The sequence below is a fragment of the Blennius ocellaris genome (assembly GCF_963422515.1).
Source record: "Blennius ocellaris genome assembly, chromosome: 21".
In the NCBI taxonomy this organism is placed as follows: domain Eukaryota; kingdom Metazoa; phylum Chordata; class Actinopteri; order Blenniiformes; family Blenniidae; genus Blennius; species Blennius ocellaris.
In genome coordinates, this window is record NC_137670.1 from 7,095,398 (window position 1) to 7,123,326 (window position 27,929).

The 27,929-nt window shown below is 42.9% G+C and overlaps 1 protein-coding gene across 1 annotated transcript in view; it reads left to right on the forward strand.

Moving 5' to 3' along the window:
• Nucleotides 1-1,420: 1,420 nt before the first annotated feature.
• Nucleotides 1,421-27,929, forward strand: part of LOC308145452 (shisa family member 6) — a gene marked incomplete at both ends in the record, with an annotated part of 85,029 nt that continues 58,520 nt past the window's right edge. The window contains 3 exons of the mRNA XM_080516904.1: nucleotides 1,421-1,965; nucleotides 3,264-3,424; nucleotides 18,352-18,453. Coding sequence (XP_080373030.1) covers nucleotides 1,421-1,965; nucleotides 3,264-3,424; nucleotides 18,352-18,453 — 808 coding nt within the window. The remainder of the gene's footprint in view (nucleotides 1,966-3,263; nucleotides 3,425-18,351; nucleotides 18,454-27,929) is intronic.

Genomic DNA, 27,929 nt, shown 5'->3' on the forward strand with positions numbered 1-27,929 from the left:
CCCTCATCAGTATCTTTCAACCTTTAGTAAAGCAACACAAGCTGCTGTAATTGGAGGTTTTTACAGTGTGTGCAGTATGTGTATGAGTGATCCCAGGTAAAGATGGAAAATAGTAGAGATGTGTAGGATTGTCTCAATCCCCCCCCCCCCCCCCACACACACACACACACCACAACCCCCCGGGTGTCCAGGCTTTGCCTACACACCAGGTGTGAATGACTTTATCTGGAATAATGGCGGTTGTTTTAAGTGAGATAGCGAAAGCCAATTACGGGTTTTATCCGTGGAGAAGGACGCTTGTTTACAAGCAGAGACGAAAAGGTCGGACTGTTTGGGGAGCAAACAGCTCCGTGCTTGCATTTAATGCACAAGTGGTAATGCCAATGCCCAGGCTGGCTTTGCTTTGCTCGAAGGAGGAGGAAGAGGAGGAGAAGGAGGGGTGCAATTTACCGATACTTGGCTGAGTTCTGACGCCAGCACTGAAGTGATGTGAGAGAGAGAGAGAGAGAGAGAGAGAGAGAGAGAGAGAGAGAGAGAGAGAGAGAGAGAGAGAGAGAGAGAGAGAGAGAGAGAGAGAGAGAGAGAGAGAGAGAGATGGTATTCAGAGCTCTGGCATTCTCACTTTCGGAGACCCAGACAAGGGAGCAACTCCCCAGCGGGTATCCTAACAGAGGTAGGGCATACCATTCCACCGCATAAAACCCACCGCAAGTCCATTTTAATCCTCTTCAATCTTATCTTGTTTTTTTCCCCTTTTTTCCCCCCCCCAGCGACGCGTCGCGGTGCCAAGACGCGGCGCGTCGCTTTGGCATTTTTTTCCTTTTTGAGCTGCGCTCGATGTCCAAGTTGGCCGCAAATAAAGAAGAAGAAAAAACAAAATACGCGACTTAAAGAGAGAAACGAAAAGCTCGTCAAGAAGCCTGATAATTAATTAATGACGCGTTCATGACGCGAGAGCTAATGCGCACGTTTGGCTTTATTTGTTCCCGCAGCCTAAGTTTGACTCCAGCAGACTGAGGGAGAGGAGGAGGAGGAGGAGGAGTAGTGAGAGAGTGAGTGAGACAGAGGAGAAAGGTGTTCGGGAATCAGCACCGTGGACAGCGACGCTCCGGTCTGAGGAGAGGAGGAGAGGAGAGAGGCTTCCATCCATCGGGCTGTGGGGAGATGGTGGAGCTCTCCCGGTGGCGCGCCGCGCTCTAGCGCGTCCATTGCGTAAGAAGAGCGGAGAATGCCCTTGACGGGAGTCTGCACAGAGTTTGCATTCAGCATGACGGCTGCGCCGGACACCGAGCACGCAGGGGAAGACTCGGCGGCCAAACTTGCGCAAGACTGAAGATTTTTCCCCCCTGCAACTTACACTTGAAGTGTCTATTTTTTGTTTTTTGTTTTTCTCTCGAGAAGAGTGTTTACGCGCAGCGCCATGGGGATACGGCACCTTCTGCTGCTGCTCATCTACCTGGACCCGCTGTGCGTCCTGAGCGCGGCCACGGGCGGAAAGAAAGCCAAACCTGCGCCAAGGAAGGGCGCAAACAAAGCCACGGCGGTGCCCACGGTGCTCTCCGCACCCAAGACGCAGCCGCCGCCGCCGCCGAAGCCGCCCGTCAGCAACCACGACACCTGCCTGGGCTACTACGACGTGAGCGGCCAGTACGACAAGTTGTTCGAGTGCAACAACACGGACCACCGGTACTGCTGCGGGACGTGCTTCCTGCGCTTCTGCTGCGAGTACAAGAAGGACCGGCTGGACCAGAAAGCCTGCAGGAACTACCAGACCCCGGAGTGGGTGCAGACGGCCGCCCCGTCCCCGGTGCCCACCGGAGAGACCTACGATCCCAGCATGGACCAGACCAACACGGCTGTCTACATCACCTGTGGGATCATAGCCTTCATCATAGTGCTGGGAGTGTCCGCCAAAGTTGCGTACGACAAAGCCACGGAGCCGCCTCAGGAGATGAACATACACAGGTGAGTGGCGCGTGGCGGTGGAGGTGGGGAGTCAAAGGTCAAAGAAAGCAGGAATCAGACCCATGCATTCCCACTTTGTGCTTATTCTCTCTCTGCTCCAGCTCAGAAATAATGAGGGTTTTAATTAACAGATCGCTATCTGAAGGCAGCACCTTCCCAGATCAGATTCTGCCTGATTTGCCTGAAGATGTTAAAATGTACAAAGAGCGAGAGCTCCCAGTCATTACCACAGAAGTTGAAAGGGAGCCATCTACAGCAGCGGCTGGTATGGCTGTTTGGTGTCTGCTGTGTGGGAGTGCAAAGAGCTTTAACAGCAAACAGTGATGCTGAAGCAGATATGGAGGTTTTTTCTGTTTGTTTGTTTGTTTTAAAAGGGGGCTACTACTGTTTGATTCCCATCTGTGTCTCCAAATTCTACACAGTTTGCATCAGGATGAGGGTTTTCTTGTGTGTCCAGGTGGAGTTTTATTGATCTCGGCAGGAAAGCAGGGGATAATCTCACCTCCTCAGCTTGGCCTCCTTCTTCCTCCTGCTCCGGGGCTTTCACCATACGAGAGTGATCACCCATGAGCAGACCACATGTTGTAGCCTGCTGCACCACATCAGTGAACAAATGCTGACACACATTATTTCCCCCAGATTGAGTAGTTGTTTTTTTTTTTTTTTTTTTTTTAATGGATGCATTATTCAACACTTGAGCAATCTTAAGACGGTGAATAATGGATAGTGTTAACATTGGGGCTGTATCAAGGTCGTGTGACATGCATGCACCGCTGCACATTCAATAAGGAGCACAGTGGTGATGTGGTGGGGGGGTATGGAGGGGGGGGATAGAGGCAGGGGCGAGGCGTTTTGAAATATTTATTCAAAAGGTTACGACGCCGCAAACAAAAGTGATTTGAATCCCCCTTATTCTTTAAAAAGCCAGAAACGTCAACCAAACACTTTTTTTTTTTACCGCCCTTTAACTTTCTTTCATCGCCTTCGCTTCCCTCCCTCCCTACCTCCCCCTCCTCAGCCTCTCCCCTGGAGGGCTCCATCCTTCCATATGCACCTGGTGCGGTCTGAAAAACATTCAGACTCAACCCAATTAGGCAAGATGCTCTCACATCCCAGCAAAAATGAACACTCGTCTCCCTCCCAGATGGAGGTGGAAAAAGCAGAACAGGTAAAAGAAGAAAGAGAGCAGCTCGGATTAACTCGTACAAGCAGAACACCGTCTTATGAATTAGTGGAAGAAAATCGGCTCTGGGTGCCGGTGTTGCACTCATAGTATAATTCTTCTTTTTTTTTTCCAGGGCCCTGGCGGACATCCTGAGGCAGCAGGGGCCGATCCCCATATCGCAGTACGACTGCGAGAACTTTGCGGCCATGAACGGCTCGCCCAAAGACAACACGCCGGTCAGAACCTCGTCCAAGAACCACTACACGCCTGTGCACGGATCCAAGTCCAACCACGGTAAGAACCCTGCAGAGCTGAACTCTGACTTTTCTGTGCGGAGTCGTTACTTTGGTGTCTATAAGTTACGTGTGACTGTGTGATAGCGTTGAACCCACCTTCATCTTGACTTTCATTGGGAATACAGATGGTGAAAGCAAGGGTTCATGAGCCGTCTGACTTTTTGGGTTTTACGCTGTCAGGAAAGTTAGCACAGGCTTGTGACGGCCGAGTGTTCATTGCAGAATTCACCAAGTGTTGGATTGTTCTCCATCTAACAGGGAACGTGTGATGGACGCAGACTGTGAGACACATTAGTTTTACCCTGCTGATTATATTTTGTTACTAGGGGTGCACCGATCGCAGTTTTTTAAAGGACGAGTACAAGTCCAAGTACTAACCTTCAGCCACTTGCCGATACCAAGTATCGATACAAGTACTAATTAAATGCCTTGCAGGCTCAGATGTCTCTGGTGATGAAGTTGCTGGGGTTGTAGGAACAAGATTTCACCTCCTCTTGATATTTTTGCAGAACATATTTTTACAGTCCGTCTTACGTATCACATTCTCATTAACATCAAAGAATCTGCGAGCCGCTGACATCACTTGTCGTACTCAGCAACTTGTATTGGGGATCTTTTACAAGTACGCCGTGCAGTATCAGACTCATTACTGGTATCGGTGCATCCCCAGTTGTTATCATAGTGTGACTTGTACAGATGGTCGTATCTTAGATTAAGTGGGTAAAGAAGATGGATGTTTAGGATATCAGATAAATATGCAATGATTATAGCAATAACAATATGAGTTGCGATAAATGCAAACTACTTTATGAGCCAATTTCTTTGAGTTTCATTCTCTGAAATCACAGTGCCCTTTCCTTTGGCCATAATTCACACCAGCTCTGAGTGAGTCATGTTTATCTTTTCTTGTTTAGTTTTTCTCATCACACAAATATCTGCAGTCTCAACCAGCATAATTTCACCGTGAGTCGGTTGACTGTTGTATTTTTGGTGATTTCTTTCTTTGGTTTTTATGTTTCTGAATAATTAATTCAAATCCTTCACAGTTCTAGAATTTGTGACGTTCTGTCATTATATACAAGTATATTTTCACAACATGAAAGAATTATTCCCAGCTTATGCTTTAGTCAAGTCGATAATAAAGTAATATTAAGCAATCCAATAGCCTTTAATTCCTGAACTTGGGAATTGTGCATGAAAATACAACAATACAGCAAAGAAGTGTTTAGATATTTACATTTTGGTAAATGGATTTCTCTTTTATAGCACACTCACACACATTCACACACACACTTGGAGACAGCTGCCATGCAAAGCGCTCAGTCCATCCATTGGGAGCAATTTAGAGTTCAGTGTCTTGCCTCAAGGACACTTCAACATATGGACAGGGTTAGATTACATGTGAAAGTGTGAAAATGACAAATAAAGACCTTGCAAATAAATGTCCCGAAGCACTCGAGACACATGGGGAGCGTGAATGTGATTAGAGACATACTTGATCACAGTTCAGTCAGTCAGTGTTGCTATAACAGTAAACTGGATGTGGAACTATTGTTGGTTGGGCACTGTTTGTATCTGTGTGGTAACTATGATTTATCATCAACAAGGTTATTGTCCCTCCACTCTCTCCCTCTCTGAGCGTTCCCACCCCGGTCGTGTCCGGCAGTCATGCCAGTCTCCAATAAAGACAGCAACAGGAGGAGAATTCCAATTTCTTCCTGTTGCGAAGGCAAAAACTGTTCTGACACCACACGGCTTTCAATCATGTAATATTATATGCCTTAGCTGTCGCACAGGACAAGGGAAAGAAAAATGGTAAATTTGCAATATAGTGTGTGTGTGTGTGTGGGGGGGGACCTGGGTGCGCAAAATGCTGGTTGAATACTGGAAAGCTGTTTAACCGGTCGTCTCCACTCCCTCCACCCTGCCGTGCATTTGCAGAGCTTGCTTGCTTTCTCATTGCAGAGTTCTGCATCACCCCCCCCCCCCCCCCCACCACCTCCCTCCGAGAGAGAGAGAGCCCCCACTGCGCCCTCGCTTTCAACGTTATAATCTCCAATAGAAGCATCCTGTAATCATCCCATTTGAGCGAAAGAGAAGGGAGTTTGAGGAGAAAAGAGAGCGACAGAGGAGGGGAGGGGGCTGCTGGGTGGTTCGGTGGTGATGGTAGTGGTGGTGGTTGGGTGGGTGGGTGGGGGGCTAATTACAGGCTGGCGAGGTACAGGAGCGGGCCCCAGTAGAGTCTGACAGGCTGGAAGTGATGACCTCTCACGCAGTCGGCGGGGAGAACTGGGTACCAGAGGAAAGTGGAGGGCGATGGTGGGTTTGGAGGGAGTCCGTCGACGCCAGCGGGTTCTTTTAAAAAGAGAGAGGCAGGTGTGATCAGACGGAGAGAGGCAAAGCCACTTGGGGAAAGGGGGGGGGGGTTGCAGATGGGAAATAATGAGCTCCTACAAAGAAAAACCTGGGAGATGTTAAGCAACAGGGTTTGGTAAAAAAAAAAAAGAAGAGAAAAACCTGTCGAGGTGTTGATGTTTGAAGCTGTTAAGGCAGTACAATGATAGTGTGTCATTGACTCAAGCTTGTTTCACCATTTGTGCTTTGTTGTTTAATGGAAAGTTGCTTTTGTCCTCCTTCTGGTCACGAAAAACTGAGTTGTGCCACACGGACTTGCCTAAACCAAGCATCTTGTGTTTGTTCAGGCAGATCGAGGAGGTAACCCTTCTTTTGTTAGTTACACTAAAACCCATTAAAATGAACAAAAGTAACGAGCGATGACTTCCTGAAGGCGGCACGAGGAGTCGACATTTTCCGTGCTCAAAGCCAGTGAAAATTAACAAGAGGATGTCGCAATTACTTCACAGCGACTAATTAAACCATTATGTCCGTCTTTGCACCACTCGATTGTCTGAATAATCAAACTCGGATTTCAGGTATTGAGCTTTCTTAGGTTTCTATATCGACTGACCTCTCCTCACGTCACTCTGGGCAGCTATCGGGGGCTTCGCTGGGTATTATCATGAGCTCTGTTGGGTAAAATCGAATGTACGTGACTGTACGACAGCTGAGAGTCATTCTGTTGGCTTTTGTGGAGCAGCTTTTCAGTTCTCTGTCACTTTATTAGAGAGTATTAGCAGAAGATCTTGCGTATGTCCTCTTATTAGAAGTGGTCGGGTCCGACCCACTCGAGATGAAGTCTCTTTAACTTCTTGTTCTCCACAAGATGTAATCAAGTTAAGAGTAAGGTGATGTTTGATGCCTTATTTAAGTAGCAATGTGATTCAGGGCTGTCGATCAAAATTGAATAAAATAGATAAATCATGGCTGTGAGGTAATAAGAAATCTCAACTGCAGAAACATTTTAAGGTTCAAACATGAAGAGCTGCTTTCTAAACCCGCTTCAGGCACATTTTCCTTCCAACGGCTTTGCAGATTGTAAGAATTCAGCAAAGTGTAAGATACTGGATGTCTTATCCCAGCTGTATTCATAATTTGAAGTGAATTATATAATTCTGGTATTGAGACAAATGTATTTGTCTCAATATCTGCGATCAAAGCTGATTAAAGTCTGTGGTTTGAAGTCATACATCAACTTTTGGGCAACTTTGACCATCGTGAGAGCTGTGAAAATAACTTCCAGAAGGTCAAATATTGACTCAGGACTTCAACCACCAGGATTTATGAGAATTATAGTAGCTAATGAGGCCATTGTTGCTTCATTGGTTGCCTTCTAATCACATGATTATTGGTTTGATTGGGTTCTGCAGAACCAGACTTAGAGGTGGAGACCTTCTGCTGTTCTGGTTGGGGTTTTGGAAGAGAAACAGAGAAAAGGGTTGGACAAAGACCAAGCGCAGCAAGCAAACAGACATAAATCTCCTCGCTGGCGACATGGTGATCATTTTTAGAAAGTGTAAGAAATTTCAGTAGCACTAAACCTCAAAATGTGACCACTGCGATGAGCTACAGTTTGTAACAATTAATCAAAAATCAAAACACTGGATTTATAAAGTTTTAATCTGAACATAAATGCAACTAGAACACCCCCGCCTTCTTCAAGATGGAAGAAATAACATCAGGTGAGTTTCTGACAGAAAAGGAATGAAGTTTAACATTAAACAAACATAATTCACCACCTGTGGTTTACAGGAACCAGTTCAAAATCAACATTTTTGCCAGCGGATCATTGTGAACTTTACCCAGCCGGCTGGATTTTCTTAGCTGGCTTTACCACAGGATCTAAGTGTTTAGTTTAAAATACAGAGTGATAAAAACAGGCCTGTTAGCCTGAATACTGCAGCCAAAAACCACGAAACTGGACCGAGGCACCAGTTTGTGGGTTTTCTTTCTGCACTGAGACTCCGGTTAAGAGGCCATTCGTACTTAATCAGAAGATTAGCAGTGACTGAGAAGCCATTAATGTCTTTGTGAAGCAAATTAAGAGGTTTGTTTTACAATTAACTCCACATCAGAAAATGGCTTAATTGAAACTGTGAAGAGACTTTAAATAGTTTACGAACCAAACGCCGTTGTTTTATTCATATGTTTAGGATGAGAATGAAATAACACAAAAAAAAACCAAAAACAAAAAAATCCTCCAAATTCAAAAATAGTTTGGATTAATTGAGAGAAGCGCCAGACTGATGGAGATATTAGCATTAGCAGATCACTTTGAGAGCCTCCATGTTAATACTTGATTAGATGTTTTGAGTTACATACACACACATGCACACGCACACGCACACACACGTAACTATTTTGCTTTCCACAAGTTTAGAAAACATTTTGAAAGTCACCATAATAGTAAACCAACTTGATCGTCTGTCCATACGAATGTCCTCGTCATTGTAAATGTTTATAACACATTTTTTTCCACAAACTTTTCTGAAACAAAAAGCTTCCTTTGAAATTGTGTGTCCATATGGCCTAAGAAAGTCTTAAAAAAATATAAGTGGTTAGTGCACCAACTGCAGTTGTGCAATACTTGCTACTGGCAGAGTTGCTTGTATTTTTCCTAAAATTAGCTTCATGCATCTTGGAACTCTGAAAACTTTACAGTTCAATGCACAGTCTTTGTCAAGAGATCTTAGAGAACCTATTCTCTCTGCTAGAATATTAAAATGACATTATTTCTTTGGCACTGCATAAGAAAAGCAAAAATAATGAAGCAGCTGCTAAAAGATGTACATTATTTGGGCCAAATTATCCAGATGCCTGATCACTATACTGACAGCAATGAAAGGTATATCCATTTTGCAGTTACAACCACTTGTGCTGTTCTTGGAAAGCTCTCCAGAAAATTTCAGATAGTTTCTTTTGGAGTGTGTGCCCATATTCCTTCTGTCGATAAATTATGAGGTCAGGCACTGATGTTGGACAAGAAAACCCTGCTGGCCGGGGTCGACTTCTGGGCTCCTCAATGGTGAATCATCAAACCTTTATGGACCTTGCTTTGTGCGCTGGGCCAAAAGTTATTCTCCAGAATAAAAACGAGACTTTCCAAGACTGTTGAGACAAAGTTGGAAGCATTGCATTGTCTAAAATGTCTTGGTTTGTGCTTGATCGCTGTGGCAAGAAATGCTTTAATTTAGTTTTGTAAAATTAACAATACTCTTGGAAAAAAAAAAGAAAAAAGAGTGTATGATAAACAGCTTCCATTTGTATTGTCTTGGTCACGCCTCGGATTTGATGCACTGAATGTTTGTCGAAATTGGCACAAACATGTAGAAGCTGGTTTTCTCACAGCGTGCATAAAAACAACCATCGAATTGGATTTATGGATTATGCAATATCTGGTTGCACCTTGAATCGGTGAATTTTATTTCATACAAACGTGCAATGTGACTTATTGCGTCTGAAAATGTTTTCGTTGTTTATGAATACATCTCCCTCTCACTTCCTTGGAAAGTTGTAAATCAGTGTTTTCCAAAAACGTATAGCTTTTATTTTATTTCTTCACCTGGTTCCCTGCCACTTTTATTTGTTGAATTTAATATAAGACTTTATTATAAGACACTTTATGTGTTGTACCTCAAAAGGTTACGACTTGTCATCTCCTTGGCCCCCCCTGCCAAATTCAGATATATTTGCTCTTTTATGTGTGACATCGTTTCCACCCAATCGGTTGCTAAGCCAGTGGAAATCATTAGTTACAAACTGCCGTCGCTCGTAGTGTTATTCTGAGCAAATCACCTGCAAAAAGCACCCAAGCTACAAGTGTATTATCTTTCAGGATCTGAGTAAACCAGGCTCTTTCTATTAAATGTGCAAAGCCTATGAGCATTTGATTTGTAAATACTGGCAGGAGAGATGCTTTTTATATAAAAAGCTAAATCATTTTCAAAAGGTTTAATCGTAAAAAGTTGGAAATGACCTTGTGTGGCTTCAGAGAATGAACAGAGAGTGATGAGTCAAATGAGATGGTTTACTTATCTCTGCTGCTTATGATGTGACACACACACACACACACACACACACACACACACACACACACACACACACACACACACACCCTGCGTGCATCCATCGTGGTTGACTTGTGGTTCGGTACAGGCGACAATCTCTTTACATTCCACATCTCCAACAGCACTCGTGCTCTCGGCTTTATTTGGGTTCACTAGCCACTCGTAAGTCACGTAAACTTGGCCTCTTTCTGCCACTTCCATACTAATCAAACTGTGGCGGGAGGTGGGAAAGACTTTTCAGCATTTCTTCACCCCCACCACACACACACACACACACACACACACACACACACACACACACACACACACACACACACACACACACACACACACACACACACACACACACACACACACACACACACACACACACACACACACACACACACACACACACACACTCCAGTTTGGCTGGCCCGACTGATGCAGCCGTCACAACTGTGTATGACTGCCTGATTCGACCTGACCTTCCTAACGTTTGTAACCGGTAAAGGTCGGGCATCATTCGGTTGCAACTTGGATTCCATTTCTTGCTCTTCGCTCAGGCTGGCTCAGATTCTCCCCCCCACCCTCCCGCCTCCACACATCCGGACACACAGCAACTTGTCGACATAAAAAGCACGGACCACACAGCGGCAAAGCGTTCTAAATGGGTGCATAGAAAGAAGAGGGGAGTCAGCTTGTTCCTGCAGAAAATGCATATTCATATAAGCTTAAATGGGCATTTGGCACAGGATGGATGAGGAGGGAGGTGAGTTTTCCTCCAGGGAAGAGGATCGCCACTTCATATCCAGGAGACACTTTGAAATGAGGTGGAGAGACCTCATGAAGCGAAGCAGTCCTGAGTGGAGCCCATCAGATTATGTGGAGGGTATCAGAGAGTAGGGATACATTGATACCACTTTTTTAAAGCATGACTACTAACATTTAGCTACTTGCTGATACCGAGTATTGACACAAGTGCCCATTGAATGCCATAAAGCCTAATATAAATACTTTATTTCCAAATGTTGACGTCATGTAAAACTCGCCAGGTTGTACCGGGGATCTTTTTCTGAGTACTCTGTGCAGTATCGGACCTGATATCCAGTGCTGATCCACTCCTCCTTACCATTTTTAGGGTGTAACAAAGCCCAGTTTTTTCTGATCCACATGACCTTAGTTAAGCCAAAAATACCCATCCATTTTTATATTTCTATGTATTCCACATTGCAGGCCGTGCATGGCGATACATCACCCTTGGCGCATTGCAAAAACTTCCCGGCGTTTTCAGAATGACATATTCTCATTTGAAATGAGAGGGGGGGAAAGAGGAGACAGGGGGCCTGAAGCGAGAAACAGTACAGACAGCATAATGTGATACCAGCTGCTATTTTTATTCAGATCCACTCTGCATTGTTGTGTGGCTCAGATCCTCTTTTAGGTCGGGGTGTAAACACAGAGCGCCCTGCAGCCACAACAAGGAGCTGGAGCAGACCTTGGATTTTTCAGGGGGGGTGGGGTGGGGGGGCACTTTTACAAGAGTTTGCCTTTGGTTAAAGTAAACAATAACTGCGTCTCTGAGTAATGCAGTTTGGCCCACAGCTCGCTTCAGATGAAGTTGATTTATTTACCGCACACCACTGGCAAAGATTTGCCTTTTTTCCTCCCCCCTTTCTTTTTTCTCGAAAAAGTCTTGCTTGGTTTCCTCTCTGACATTTCTTTAATGCCGCAGAATGATGAAATATAGTTTTGAAGTTGTGCAGAGTAGCTGTTTTCCTACTGTCTCGAGTTACTCAACGGAAACCAAAGGAGCGCGGTTATAATAAATAAAAAAAAAGAAAAAGCAAAAAACAATTACTCCCATCGAGCAGTTCTGCAAAAATATAGTGGAGGCAAATTGGATTGTGAGTTATGGAGCCGTGTTTGGTGTATCATGACATTCGGAGGAGGCGTACAGTACATTTGAAAGATTGCAAATGTTCTGTATGCAGTCGTGCAGGAAGAATCACGGGGTCAGGGGGATGACTTTTTGCGGAGAAATTGTGAGGCGATAGAAATAATCAAAGGGGGAACTCTGGACTCCAGGGGTGGTTTCAAACGACTTTTTGGTCTGGGTGTGGTGCGAAGCTTCTGGTGTAAAAGAGAAAAGACACATGAATTGGTCTCAGAGTGGAGGCGATCGCAGTCGACCGCAGACTCATTTTCGCACTTGGTTTGAACTGCGACGTCTCCTGTAGTTCGACGACCGATGCAGACGCGGGTATTAATGGAGCCGTGGATGCTCCCTGTACGCAGTCGTCATGGAAACATGACGCTCCGTCCTGTTAGTGCCATGTCTGGTCTAGAACAGACGAGGACTTTGCTTGGAGTTCCAATCTTTTACCTTCTTCCTTCCTTACAAATTCAAACCCTGTTTTTACACAAAGCATAAATACATACGGGGCCTTACCACAATCATTTAACGTACCAGTTTCAATATGCAATCCATACTGAACTGAATTTAGGATAATGTAAGGATCAGTCTCTCCGCAGATATCCCAGTTTTCAGTTTTTGAACAAATTGCCCACCTGTGGACATTGTTTTTGTAGAAATGGCATAAATGCTGGAAATGTTGTAATTTGCATGCCACCAATTGGTTGCTGTTTTGCTTTGTTTTGAAAAGTAATAAGGACATATGCACAGAGAGAACAGTATGCTGCAATCATTTAAGTCACTTTAACAAGTCTTTCGTTGTCGTTTGGGAAAAACTAATGACTGTGATCATAGTGCCGATGTGCAGTATTTCATCACTGTGCATCGAAGATAAGTTACATTTTCCCTGTTTACAAGAAGATGGCGACAGCTGCAGATCCACAACATTACAATCTGGAAGCCATTTTCTCATGTTCCATTTTCAGTGGCTCCAAAAAGCATTGTTGTGTGAATGGAAAACCAAAACTCCCTTTTTGCTCTGTCTGGTTCACCTATAACCGGATTTAACCAGAAGGTGTCTCAATCAGATGCCTGAACAAACCCACCTGGCTGCTCTCAATGTGAAGAAGAAGTGGCTCTACTCCATCACAGGAAGTTAATCCTGCCCCCCCGTGGAGAAAACTCATTCCAGCCACTTGTATCCATGATCTCGTAATCTTTTTTTTCACGTGGCTGTATATCTGAGGTCTGACTGTGTACAGCACTGCAGACGTTGGCGCTTCCTCTCAGCTTAAAGGTCAGCTGCTGTGGACGATCAGAAGTTGTGATGATAGGATAATATTTGCAGCTCTTTAGTAGGTTTGACGTGACCTTCAGATATTTTTGAAGCCCGACGCGTAGCTGTGCGCCTCTGCAAGTGACTCAACCCCACCAAGTTTTGCCTCAGTAACAAAGATGATTTAATGACTCCTAATTATTTGCCAATAGGCACTTTTATAATTGCATTCAGCAAAGTTCTCCCAACACAACCACTCCCTACGTGCAGTTCCAGCAACCTCCCTCCAATTAATCCTTCCAGTGTAGGCTATAACTTCTCCAGTGTGACCTCGTCGGGTCCCCATTGGCCAGATAATCATCAACCCCCCACCACAATGTTGAAAACACCCCCTCCTTTGCTGACTTCATCAACACATTTAATATAAGCTGTAAGTGCAATTGCGTTGAACCTCAGCATCTGAGAGACCCCACCTAATTGTCTTCTGCTCTATATCTCATTATTGCCCCTTATTATACTGCCGGACCTTTGGCCTCCGGTGTTGAAGAGTTTGTTACCGCTGCGAAGGCAGGAATCCACGAGATTCTCCTTCCAGAAGTGGCCGCGGTTAATTACAAGTTGGTGTGGATCATGACTTGCGCACTGAACTTTGCCATCAGTTTCACAAGTGGCCAAGGTTAAGAGAAAAAGGGGACATGAGTCGGGCGATATCACACTTAAAAGAAAAAAGAAAAAAGCGTATTTCTCTTAATGCGGTATCTTCAGCCAGAGGAAGAGAGGCAAAGAGGTGATGATGTGCGATGTGGAGCTCCGGTTGAGCAGCTTTATCGAAAAGACGCATACAGTTCCATGTTCATCCCAGCAGATCGGCATCTGATAATGCTATAAAATCAGCACACCATGTAAATTACCTCCGCCGAGCCGTGTTAAAGCCTAATCGACCTTGGATTCGGATAACCCTCCCCAACGCCGGCCGCACGGCTCCGCATCCTGCCCGGTTCCTGATATAATTATCTTATTATTCACATTTTTCTCGCTTTCAAAAGTAATTCAGAGACGTAGGTGTCCGGCGAGGAGGTCTGATTAAAAAAGCATTATCATATGAATCCTCGATGCCCACCAGGCCCTGGCGTCTCCGCGCTGCACGTCGGGGGTGAAAGTCACGATTCTCTTTGTGCCAAGGACGATAAATTCAGAATGCGCCGCCTTTTCCTCTGCAGGCTCTTCATGCCACCTCACCTTAATGAGGCGGGAAGGGGAGCGAGCAGAGAGGGGGTGGGCTTCTGAAGGGTCTTTTTCAGATTCGAGGGTTGTCGCAGTGGGTCGTGCAGTGGCCTACCAATGACAAATGTGACAAAGGAAGACAACAATGGCGCGAGCTGCGTGTCACCGGGAGAATTGTTGGTATGATAGAATGGGAAAAAATAACCCCAGTAGATAGTCTATCTGCAGCCATGAAAGCAGCGCAGGCAGAGGTGTGATTGAGTTCAAAGTGCATCGGTATGTGGGTGTTGGAAACATATTGCTTTTTCTCCTTCTTGCCGTGGATGACCGCGCTGTGTTTGCAGATATGTTTTCACATTTCAACCATTTCTGATCTATCTGTGCCTGAGGAAAGTGACACCGTGGGGGAGTTTTTCCATTTGACACCATGAAAATGATACAATGGGGGCCGACGAACACATGACTGAGAAGTCCGAATAGGTGCGATGATGAACTTCTGCACGTCACGAGAGCTTATGGAGCATTTGACTGGCGAAATCCAAATACTACAGTTTATTACTTGAACAGAAAACTGGCATTTCTGACATTTTGATCCTTTACCACGGTGATTCTCCACCTTAAATGTGATGTGAACTTATGATTCCCACTGAGCAATACTGCAGATCTTTTTCCTTCTTGGCCTCTGATTTGACAAAATATGACAGACATGCCTACCTTCAGGAGTTGGAACCTTAATATTAACACTAATGGTGTGTTTCCCAGGTCGACACTCCAGACTTCACAAAGTGTCTTATTTTGGTTTTCTAGCCAAGGAAATCTAATTTTGACAGCCTTAAATTTGGCACATGGGTACATTTTAAAAATGTCTGTGGAATATGACAAATCTGTTTTTTTTTTACTTAATCCAATATGTTTAAGACATTTGGTTTTGGTCAAATATAATCTGGGGATTCGATGCTATTATTACTTCTATAGTTTGTGTACGTTGCATAATGTGATGAGTAGGTTGACGAAATGACATTAGATGACTTCACTATTTCTTATAATTTCTTTGTGTGTTTGTGCTGTGTGAGGAGAATTTTAGTCACCTTCTTGAGTTGAATCTGATATTTAATGGATTGTTTTGTGATTTTTGTGGCTGAGCTTTTTGTTTCCTCTCCAGTTGCGGGGTCCTCGTTTTTAAAAGGTATTGTAAAAGTTGACACAGGAAGGGTCCGAAACTGGAAGTTTTCTAAGTATATGAAAATGTTGAAGCATCACTATTACCTCAAAAGAAGAATAAAACATTTTAAAACAACTAGTAACAAAATTAGGTCAATGGTTTCACCAAATATAACTTCAAATAACTTTGTTTTTGTTCATATTACATCAGTGGAAAAACTAATTTGATGAAAGAAACTCATAACACGATAGCATTAAAGTGATGTCTTGAATAAAAGTTGCATTAACTCTAATTCATTTCCAATGATCACAGCCTGAGCCATAGAGAATTGAGGTTAAACATGATTTTCCCCTTCATATATGTGATTCAGAATTACTTGGGACCAAAGCTAACAACTTCAGATTACATTGGCTAGACTCATATTATCATGTTGACCAGTACAACAAATCTCTCAGTAATGTAATTACTTATTCATTAAGAAGTTCTTTACAGGATATCAAATGACTCCAGGGACAATACCGCAAGCAGAAAAATAATCTCTCAGTAATCTCTCAGTAATGCTCGATTTTCTTGTTTAAATGTAATGTTTTTTTAGTTTGTTCGCCGGCACTTTCCCGAGCCACTGGAGTTGTATTTAAGCCTGAAGGGAGTGTAAAACAAGAACTCAGGGCTAAAACAGCTGCTGTAAACTGTAGCACCGCCTGCTTGTTAAACCACAATGTCTTGTTAAATAAAGATAGCTGTGTGTGTGCGTGTGTGTGTGTGTGTGTGTGTGTGTGTGTGTGTGTGTGTGTGTGTGTGTGTGTGTGTGTGTGTGTGTGTGTGTGTGTGTGTGTGTGTGTGTGTGTGTGTGTGTGTGCGCGTGTGTTTAAAGAGACCTGACGGAGCAAGGCAGTAAAGAAAGTAAAGTAACCAGTAACAGCACTGCAGATTAGGAGAGAATAACACCGAACAACACATGGAAACGAGAACGTCTCAAACCAAACTTGTTCTCGTACTACTATTTTACATTCACAATCAACTGGGGCTGTGTGGGGAGTAACAGATACCCCACAGTGATATGACCCTCAGTTTGAAAGAAGCCTTACCAACCTGTTTACTCGACAACGTTTCAAGGTAAAATGCACCGTTTCTGTATTTTCGTTTCAGAAATGTTTCACATTTGCACTGCAATGTTTTGAATACAAGGCCTGTTTACACAGGAAAACAATATGTAGTTAGCATGTTGGGCCACTAGTGGGTGCCGTTGGTTGTTTTTGTAATGAAACTCCATACACATGTGAGCAGACAACATGCTATAAAAATGTACAATGGCGAGTACACTTACATTCGTATAGACAGAAGACCAAGTTGGATTGCTCTTGCGGGTGACTTTCACCAATAAATTACCAAGTCCCAGGAGAATAGGGACTGGGTGCCAAGACACTCATGGTTGCTTTTGGTGGCTCTAAGCGTCATGTAAATAGACACCCAAAAAGAGTTTTCGTTTTCAGTTGAAAAAGGAAAAAAGAACAAAAAAGAAAGGAAAAAATTAAATGAAAGAAAAGAAAAGAAAAACAAATCTCACAAAGACTAAAAAACACACAAAAAGGAAACTGGGGGAAAGGAACAGAAAGGAGGAGAAAAAAGTAGAAAAAAATTGGCAAAGTTAAAAAGAAGAAAAAAAACCATGAAGAAAAAATTTTTTTAAAAAGAAAAAGAAAATAATTACTAGTATATCTAAAAGGGCTCCAACCATTTGGAAACACACAGCGGCTATAAACAGCCAAAAAGCTAGAGGGAATATGGCTGACAAAAGAGTACAAATCTCTAAAAATGGCTAGAAAAACTTTAAATGTAGGTATATCTAAATTGTAGCTACAACATATCGTGAACAGAACCTGCAAGATATGCAACACCAGACAAAATTTTTTTGGTGGAGAATCATGAAAATGGCTCTTTCAAAAAGGTTGGCGAGCCTTGATCAAGGGACGGAGCTTATATGTATTTTCCCAGTGGAAAGTGGGAATGTTCCCACTCTTCAATTAATCAATTCAAACGTATGTTTTTGACTTTATTGTTCCCGTTGCGGTTTCCTGAACTGCTTTTGGTTTAAAAAACCCCCAATACAAACAAGCATGTTTTAGACGTTTTAAATCTCATGAAGCTAATTGTTTTGGATCGAACTTTGCTATCTGCCTCAGGCTCTTTTAAAGGTGTTGGAGATAGTAACAATTTTATGCTCACGGTTTCAGTTTAATTGCATTTTTTTTAATTGGTGTAGTATATTGGTATATCATTTTGGTTCCTATTTGAACAAAGGTCAAATAAAATCCTAAGAACGTGAATACAGTTGATAGTGCCTTAATTTATTTGTATACTGGGAACAACAGCTTGAGTTCTGACTGAATGCGAAGCGGAAAGTTAATCCCATTGCACAAATTCAATTTTTTTACGAGTTTAATGGTCTTGTAAATATAGTTTTAATCAATTCGAGGGTGATATTGTGAACCAAGTCAGTATAACTGGGTTTTTGTGAGACCCTGGGTGAATATTAAAGCAATCAAACAAGTGGTTTAAAATGAGGAATGCGCGGATACCACTTTTTTAAAGTACAAGTACGGGTGCTTACCTTTAGCTACTTGTTGATACCAATATGAGTACAAATACCAATACTTATTAAAGGCTATGAAGCCGAATTCATATGAAATAATACACCAAATCTATGCGTTGCTGTGTGTTCTCAGTAATATTAGAGAATCTCCCAACTGCTTACATCATTCGTCGGCTCATATCATCTTTAACGAGTACGCCATGCATCGGAAACGAATACCCAATACTGGTATTAGTGCGTCACTATGCTTCATATCAAACTGACACAATGACTCATGTGTTCGCATGTTTTTCCTGTGCTTTGACCTCTCAGGTCTCCACTATGGGAAGGAGAGCGTCCGGAGCAGTGGCGGCGCCGACCTTCACAACTTCATATCGTCCGGCTTTGTGACGCTGGGTCGAGGCCACCAGAAAGGTAGCTGACTCTCATACCTCCTCCTCCTCCTCCTCCTACTCTTCCTCACACAGGTGATCGAATTAACCGCCCCCTCTGATTCGTGCCCGAACGCCGAAAGCGACCCGCGTAATGTTTCTCCCGCCGCAGCAGTGATCAACAACAACGAGGAGGTGAAATGTTTCCCACATTCAATTTCTCTCCTCGGGCAATTCCCATGAACTCCTGCGACGGCATTTTGCAATCAAAAACACACACACACACACACACACACACACACACACACACACACACACACACACACACACACACACACACACACACACACACACACACACACACACACACACACACACACACAGAGCTATTAGTGGGGAGAGTTTTTTTTCTTCCTGGGTAATGCACTTATTAGCATGCAGCCACATCGGCCGAGCTCTCCTGATTTATTCCCATCCATTTCAACTCTAACAAATCTGTGTGTGTGTGTGTGTGTGTGTGTGTGTGTGTGTACATGTGTAACCTTGCGTCGGCTGCGACGCAACCTTCTTTACCAAGCGCAGTTTTCAAAGGTTTAATTGAATGTTTTAGCATGCCTTGGCTTAAAATCTATAATCAGACGGAAGAGATTCTCCGTACATATTGTGTGAAATGTAAATACATTTAAATCCACTTAAAACTGTTTAACCTTGAAACCACAAGACTCAAAAATTGGAAACGGAATATCTCATATATAGATTGACAATAGGCTTGTGTGCAGGGTTTTCACCTTATAACACAGATTAAGCTCATTTCACTACATGGACATGGAAGGTCCGACGTGTGTTTAATAATTCATTCATGAAAAATCTGTTTTGAACATGTTTGAAAATGTATAATTCAGACATTACTGTGTTGAGACTTTTCCTCAACTGGACTTATTCTTGTGGATTTTACTACAAGTTTTCTTTGTTGTACCTTAAAAAGGTCACAAAATCTTTATTACTGAAAATGACTACAATCCCAATATAAAGCCTATTTAATGAAACCTTCTGGGCAGAATTGGAGCCTCTTGCAGGCTGGTTTCGGCCCGCGGGCCTTATGTTTGACACGCCTGATCTACACAGAGCTGAGAAACAAACAGTTATGAATGACTGGGGAGGAGTAGCCTTCTTTTTCATTTCAGGCGCTCTCAGAACGTCATTAGTTTTAATTCCTCCTAATATCTCTTATTAAAGCGGAGCAACATGAATTGGGGAGAGGACCGTATTTATGAGGTAGAACAAAACCACTCTCATATTTCGAGTCTGCAGGGAACCATTAATCATACATGTTATCACTGCAGATGAAGTGTTAAATTAGCTGACTTTTATTAGCAATTAGCAACATCCACAAGTGTGTTGAAAAAGCACCTTTTATTTATTGGATCTTATGACCACAGGTCCATCAGTGGACGGTCACAGCAGACTAAAGAGATGTTAAACCAGAAGGCATCCAGGTTTTATTCTTCTGCCATGATCAGTTCCACTCTTTTACAATAAAACTACCAGCTACCTCACATTTTATGTGAAACGGTCTCTGGATTTATTGGAAATCAGTACAGTATAGTTTGGATCTCAGACAGCAATGTCTGAACAACACGATTATGTTGTTGAAGCTACCACAATGACTAAGAAACACGTGAGAAACCCATTGTCTGTGAACACAGATCATTACTGCATGCCCAAATACAACCCTGCAAAGAAGAAACAAGCTGTAGAGAAGCTGCTGTCTTCAAAGCATTTTCAAAAACTTCCACAATGAGAGCCGTTTCCAGAAAGTTTTCAGTAGCTCCAAGCACCATTCTCGTGTAAACAGACACAAAAAAACCTAACAAAGGTTTGGAGTTTTCACTTAAAATGTAGTGTGAACAGGCCCTAAATCCTCTTTGAGCCGATCAGACACCTAATTCTTCTTTCTATTCATTGTGTTTGCTTTTAGGATAACCTTACAGCTTTCCTCAAAGTAGAGTTGTCCTTCCATAATATTTGGTCCTACACTGCTTCAAGCTTCCCTTCTTCATATTTTCTCTGTAAACCTGCTGAAGCTCATCACGGTGACCTTTGAGCCTGAACAAAAGCCCCTCTGGGTTTTTGCGCCTCGCCTGGTGGTCGTCAGGTTTGTGTTTCACTGAACGCTGCTGCATTGTTCCCACACGGAACCTACGAGTTTCCCTTTAATGAGGAGCCATCGCTTTCATGTTTACATGAAATTAGCTGTTTTTCCGCCGTGCCTTTTTGCTCCACTTGTTTTCATCCTCAGAGGGGGGTTCGGGTCCACATTCAGCTTGGAGAAAAGCAAAACCTCCTCTTATTGTACATCGGAGTCAGTAATGAGAAAAAAAACAGGATTAGATCGTATAAAAATGACAATTTTTGTGTGCAAACATCACAATTAGCATTGGTGCCGCATCGCTGCTGCAGCAGCATTAGCATGAGATGCTGCATTTGGTGTTTGTGTGCTTGAATCCGTGATTCCATGCAGCCTTTGATTTTTCTGCTGCAAAAACTATGTGAAATATGACATTCATTGAAGAGGCTGCTGACGCTTACATTTCTTCCTCACACTTTGTGAGAGAAATTACACGCAGTGTGTGTGTGAAAGGCTTGTTTCTTTGCGTTGTCCTCCGATTGGCCCCTCGGTGCCCCCGAGGCAGGCGTCACTCTTAAAATCAATGAAACGCTGCTTGTGAAGTTGGGTTTGGAATAATGTTTCGTGTTTTCTGAAGCGTGGGGAGGGTAGCTAACGGTTTAATAAAAAAAAATAAAAAAAACAGAGCCTCCCCCGCTCCCCTCAGAGCCACAAGGACCCTTCAAATGTATCCGGATATATAATATATGACGATCTGCTGCGACTGAGCCAGGAGCAGAATTGGCTCCCACCTGTCAGTCACTTTCTCTCCTCAACATTTTTCTCTCTGCTTTAATGACCTACAAATCGGCTACACATCGTCTTTGGACCTCTACTTTAGAGTTTATCTGATATAATCTGTTAACGTTCTGCTCAAATTCCAAGACAGTTTTATGTTTGACTCATTAAAGTCAATAAAAAAACTCTGTGGGGAATTAAAAGACTAGAAAATAAGCACGTATCGGTTCAAAATGTCACTAAATGAGATGAAAATGCAAGTAGATTTGACAAAACATGGAGCACGTCTTGATCTAACTACAGATTAAGTCTCCAATGAGATATGCAATAGTTTTGGGTTAAAATTGGGATTTCAATAAGATTATTTGAGTCAAAATTCAACAGCATTTGTGATATTAGGAGATTTGTCATTGATTCTGTAAATGCATTGATCTTAATGTGTCATATAAAAGGATTTCTTAGGCCCCATTTACACAACAATGTTTCAAGTGAATAAAGTTCTTAGTACTTAGTCAGAACACAGCAGCGTCACTGTGGTTACAAGAGATCGTCAATTGCGTGACTTGTCAGCAGTAAAGGGTCGAGGACGAGTAAACAGTCTGTATGTATTTAATTTTTATTTTTTAATTCTGTTTGCACAGCTTGGTTTGCTCTGGCGCAGATGAAAAACACTGAGTTGTTTAAAAAGGGGAAAAAAAACGCTAATACATATTCGTTGGTCAGTCATTGGAAAAAATGTGCCTTCCGCATGAATCTGGAGGCAGATGTTGTCTCCTCGGCTGCGTCTCTGCTGAAGAAGGTTTCACAGTTCAGGATGCGAGTCCTCTGGCTTGGATGAGTCTGTTGTGCAGCCTAATTATACAGAGCGAATGTGCATTTGGCTGTTAATTACGTCGAGTTGTCTGTGTGTGTGCGTGCGTGTGAGCGCAGCCCTGGGGGAGGACAGGTGAGGACGGGGGGTGGGGGGGTGAGGGCGGGGTGGGGAGGGTGTTCACCGAGCAGCTGGATGCTTCACATCTGTGAGGAAGATGAGCACAAAACAAACCAGATTAGCTGGGAGTCAGGAGCCGAGATAAAAACCCAAATGAGGAGATGACCTCATTCACCTTTTGTGGTGCGCAACCTTCCCCTGAGCCCCCCCTTCATCTGAGCCCACATTATTTTCCATGATGCCTTTAGTGAAAGGTCGTGAACTCGTGTGGCGCTCTTTGGCAACCACGATGCAGCCTGATGGCGGTTAGATCCAGGCAATCAAAGCATTTGGTTCAAGGTCTACGTTTGTTTCCTAACTAGTTTACTGATACTAAATTCACTGTGCTGTGCAGCCACTGAATGAAGCACTAATGTTGGTGCTATTGATAAAGTCAGACTCCATCAAACTAATGCAGAAGATGTGCAAACACGACTTCTCAATTCAGAGGCACAAATTAACCTGGAACACAGTGTAGAAGGAAACCAGACTGGTGAACCCACATGGGAACCGTTCTGTTGGCTGCTGCCTCATTATTCTACCTACGAACACTGAGAAATCCATCCCAGATCAACGTCTTTGAAATGACCTGATTCAAGAGGTTTCATCAGTTTGTGCTGTTCACACGACTTTGGTCCTTTTCACACAATGTTTTGAAGTGAAAACAAAAACATTTTATCGCAGCTTGGGTAATATTTTAGTATAGTAAGTATATATCATAAAAACAATACATTTGCTATATGTTGTACAGAGAAAATCAGTCTTCGCCAGAATTAACTAGAACGTTCCAGGTGTGATTTTGGTTAAAATGTTCGCAAAAGTCTCTGAATGATGGTGTTTTACACATTGTGCGCAAAAATGGACCATTTCTTTCCTGAATATTGGGGTTGAAAAACGTGGGGGGAATGCAAATTTGAGGCGATATCTGGCAGTCGGTGTGTTTTATGCAAAGAGTCTGAATTCCTGCTCCGGAGCTATTGGAGACTTTCCGTATCCAGTCGGCTGTGGGAAACGCTTCGTATAATATCAGTGCTGAGTTGGAGAAAGTGTGGCAGCAGTGGTGGGAGAACAAACAGCCACCCCGAGCTGTGTTTTGACTGCACGTTGTGTGCAGCAAAAATATTATCGGGGTAAACAAAACCTTTTGCTGTGACATGCTGTCTGACGGGCTACCGTTTGTAGCAGCAGGGCTCGAACGCTCCCCGATGTTCCCGGGCGCTTGATGTCTCGGCGAGCACGGCGTTTTCCCACAGAGAAAGAGCAGGTACACACAGTGGTGAAATTCTCAGAATAACTATTTACAGTATACTCCGCCTCACAGGGGACTCGTGTTTTTGTTGTTTTGAAAGTCCCCTGAGAATTATCGGTGGGGCCCTCACAATCAAAGTGGGAAAAGACGAGGGCTTTTGATGGCCGATAACGAGGAACGGGTACAAGAAATTCTTACAGGCCGGAAGATGGATTCTGTTAACTGTCTGAAATGGTGATGTTTTGTTTTTCTCTCCACTCTGCGAGGGACTGTGATCACGTCGTGTTTCTGTTTGTGTGAAAACAGTCACAACAAAGCTCACTCAGCTGGTCGCCTCAGAGGTACAGGAGGGTTGGACGATTGTGCGAGTCCCTGTTTATGGGCTCCTGATACATCAATGAACATTTGTTTTTGTCACTCTATCATGTCAATGTCGCAGTTCTCTTCTTCTTAAATTCATCCGGAACAATAAACCCCGCGATTCTATTCGGTGGCTGGAAACCGGCATGGTTCGACTTCGTGCTACATGTTATTACCCAGATTATCCTCATCAAACCCCAAATACTGAGTTACAAATTATACAGTCTATGAAGTTTTCCGATGATATTTTGAAGCTGTTGCTCAGTTTTTTATGGAAAATATCTCAGTTAACCCCAAAACGCTCCATATGTATTGGTGAAGCCAAACATTTACAGGTATTCCCTAAAGGCTTATAATAAACACTGACTGACACGAAGGTCAGGTCTCATTGTTGTGTTGTGTCTGCTACTCTGAGAAATCTGTTGAGAAAATCTTAGGGACCAGTTTTGACAGTCCTCATGTTTGACACCCCTGGTTTGAACTGATCAGTTTGAACAACTGAAAGCATGTTTGAATTAGTTTGATGTAACACACATTATTATTAATTTTATATTACCTTTGAACAAGCACCCAGGATTGTTTTGCCTAGTGTGTAAACCAAAAACATCAGTAAAAGCATTATGTGGAAATGTGAAGTCCTGAGTGCGTAGTTAGACAGAGCGTGGATGTTTTAAACTTTTGTTTGAATCGACCTCGAGAGGAGTTTAGAATGAACCTGTAATAGACTCAAAGAGCCTGATTTACAAGGTTCCTGTATAAAGCTCCCACAAATAGATTGTGCTTTTGGCTTGGATGCGCTTTGAAAGTGATCAACTCAGAATAACAACATGAATTACACCATGGGCAACCAGTATTATAGTACAGTAGAGTATTGAAATTAGTATTTTCAGTGCTTTATGCATTACAGTCTCGATGGAATGATTCAGTGAAACTGAAGTGCATCAGAGCATTACTGCAAATAAATCTGAACGTGTCCCACCACGAGGGAAAATCAATCTGGGTGATGATCTCTCAAAATGCCAAAGCTGAGGTTAAAAGATGAACAGAAAAGATTAAGAAAAGGTTGCAGCACAACACAGAAACTATCCTAAAGTCTGCAAATTAAAGTCGTGGAGGGCCAGTTGAACAAATGCCTCTCGTAACAATAACTACAGGATCTTGGCTGAAAGCTAAGGTGATTTACACCTCATTTCCATGTGTGTACAAAAACAAGCACAAATTACTACATTAATCTAACAGTATAAACGCCTTGCAGTATTTTCAAGCCCATATTCATGAAGGCAATTGTGCTAAATTGATGTTTTGTCATTTTGCGTGTCCGTTAGATGTGAAAATCTGTGAATGCAGTTATTTTTCAGCTAGCATTATGTACACACACACTTCTAAATCCCCCCAATGCACCACTCAGCAGTATCGAGATACCAGATTGCTTACTTTTTTTTTTCTCAAGGATGACGAAGCATGAAGCCTTACTCTGCCTCTAATTGGCTAATAGTTGCTGCATTCACTGATTTCATTCTTTACTGTCTATGTTTACCATGCAGTATGAGTGCACATGAACCAATCAGAGGCAGAGCAGTGTGAGTCACGACGAAGCAAATATTGCCAACTGATAGATTATACCAAATTTATATGACAACGAATAAATACCATGGATGGATTTTCATTAAATAGTCATCATACTTGCCATTGTTTCTTTTAATAGATCAGGCCCAAAATTATGTATATGTTGATGTAAACAGGAATAATTGGACCATGACATAGCTGTAATATATTGGGTCACACCTCTTACAGGTTGAGTCTTTATAGTCACTCAAGCTTCAAACTCATCGTCTCTTTCAGTTTTGACCCGTAAGCAACTTTTGTGGTTCGGTCTGAGACCTTCTGTTTCTGGCACGAGGGTGGGTGGCCATCTGTCCCCCTTTTCTCAAAGTGTCACGTCTATGCCCAAGAGAACCACCAGCTCCAGAGGTAGTTTGGATGTTTTGTTCTAAGACTTTGGCAGGAACCCTAATTCTTCTGGGGGGGAATCAAAGACATAAACACGAGGTTATTTTTGTCTGTCGGTGAAGGAACAAAGTTTGTTTAAACATAAGCCGAGTGTTTTTTTTAATTTTTTTTTTTACTTTTTTTCGTGTCGAGTGACAGTCTTTTTACCTGTGCTGAACTTTATTTAGCATGCACAGCTGCTTACCTCGCTCCTGTCCCCTGGCCATCTGTCCAGATCGATGCACCGCCTCACACACTGCTCGGCTCCTGTGTATTCTCTCGGCCTCTTGTCCAAAATTAGGAGGCAGCGAGGTTGAGGCTTCTGTCAAACTGAGCCAAACTAATGAGGATGCTCACTGATCTGTTGTGTGTGTGTGTGTGTGTATGTGTCTACTGCTGTCAGATGGGACTGCACTGTTACACCGCCTTGGGTGTAAAAACTGCAGAACTCAGTTTGATGCGTCGGAGTCGGCAGTAATTGTATAAAAGTTCTCTGGGAACATAATCTCTGAAGATAGATAAGAGGGGAGCGGGAGCAACTTTGCTCTCCCTTGTTTGCTGGCGGTGGTTGATGCAACGCTACACCACATCATCGCTCCTAGCCTCTGCGCTGACTGACTGCAGCCTCATATTAATTGTTCTTGTCACAGAAGAACTGCGCTGTACTTTTCCATTCACTCACTGTCATCGGCGGAGACTGGGCACTGTAAATCACTGTCGCACATATTTCCTCCGCAGTCGCTTAAAGAGAAAAGCTCTGGGTTGCGAATCCCCTCCGACTCACAACACCTTGATTGATTGGAATTTTTCCGCCGGATTGACAGCCAGCATACAAAATTTGATAGTGTATTAAAAATGCAGCTTGCCAGCTGGTAGTGGTTGAACGCGTCCGTTTTAATTATTTTTCCATATGTCAGTCTTGTTGATATGAAATGCAGCCAAGCCACGGCATCCGGAGAAGTGATTACTTCAGACAAAGCCTCCATCCTTGACTTAGCGTGTGCCGTACTTCATTACCTTGCTAAGCCCAACTTTTAATTCTGTCCTGTGGAGGAAGTCAAATTGGTTTTCATGGCAGGCAATTATTGTTTTTTTTTTGTTTTTTTTTATGAATATGATGTGTCTGGAAGGGCGGATGCAGCGATGCAGCCGCGGAATTAATGTGCGGGGGAGGGTGTTATCACAGAACTTTTATTTACAATGCAATTTCAGCACATTAACAAGTGCAAGAGCCACTAATTGGCTCCTTATGTGGCAAGATGTACTGTACAACTGCACAGTATTAAGCAGAGGGAGGGACTCATTTTGTGTTGCAGCAGAAGAATCCATTTAACCAACAAGCTTGTATATATGAAGGAGAAAAAGAAATCTCAATACGCATCCTTATTTCACTGATTCTCAAACTATTTGGATGAAAATCTACAGTACTTGAGGGCCCATTTATACAACGTTTTCAAGTGAAAACGCTAAACTTTCAGTGCGATTTTGGTCTCGGACTCACTGAAAATACAACTGTTGGAAAATGTTGATTTTATTGATGAATTTAAAGTGTTATGAGTTGTTTTGGGAATGTCTATCATTTCGAAGCAATCGCGAAAACATGTTTAGCATTCGGGTGAATATTTTTAAATGTTTGCATCAACAGTACATATGAGGTGTCCAGGGAACATCTGTAATTAAAGAATCTATTCATGACCGGTTTCTCAGGGACATCTAAAAATGTTTGCATCAACAAGTAGATGAGGTTTTTTTATGGAATATCTTTTGATGCCGGGACTCGATACATGTGAATTGTTCAGGAAACGTCTCCAAATTGTACGTTTTGTAGATTTAAATGAGGTGACTTGAGAACGTGTATAACTTAGCATCAGTCAATGTATGACGAGCCTTTCGGGTACATCTGTAAATTGTGGGATAAACCAATAGATGTCGTGTTTAGTGCTGCAAGAAAGATGTTGGGAACATATCTATTTTTGGATTTGTGCATGCTTAGGGAAGATGTGTAAATTGGCACTTTTAACAGTGTATGTGACTGCATAAATTATA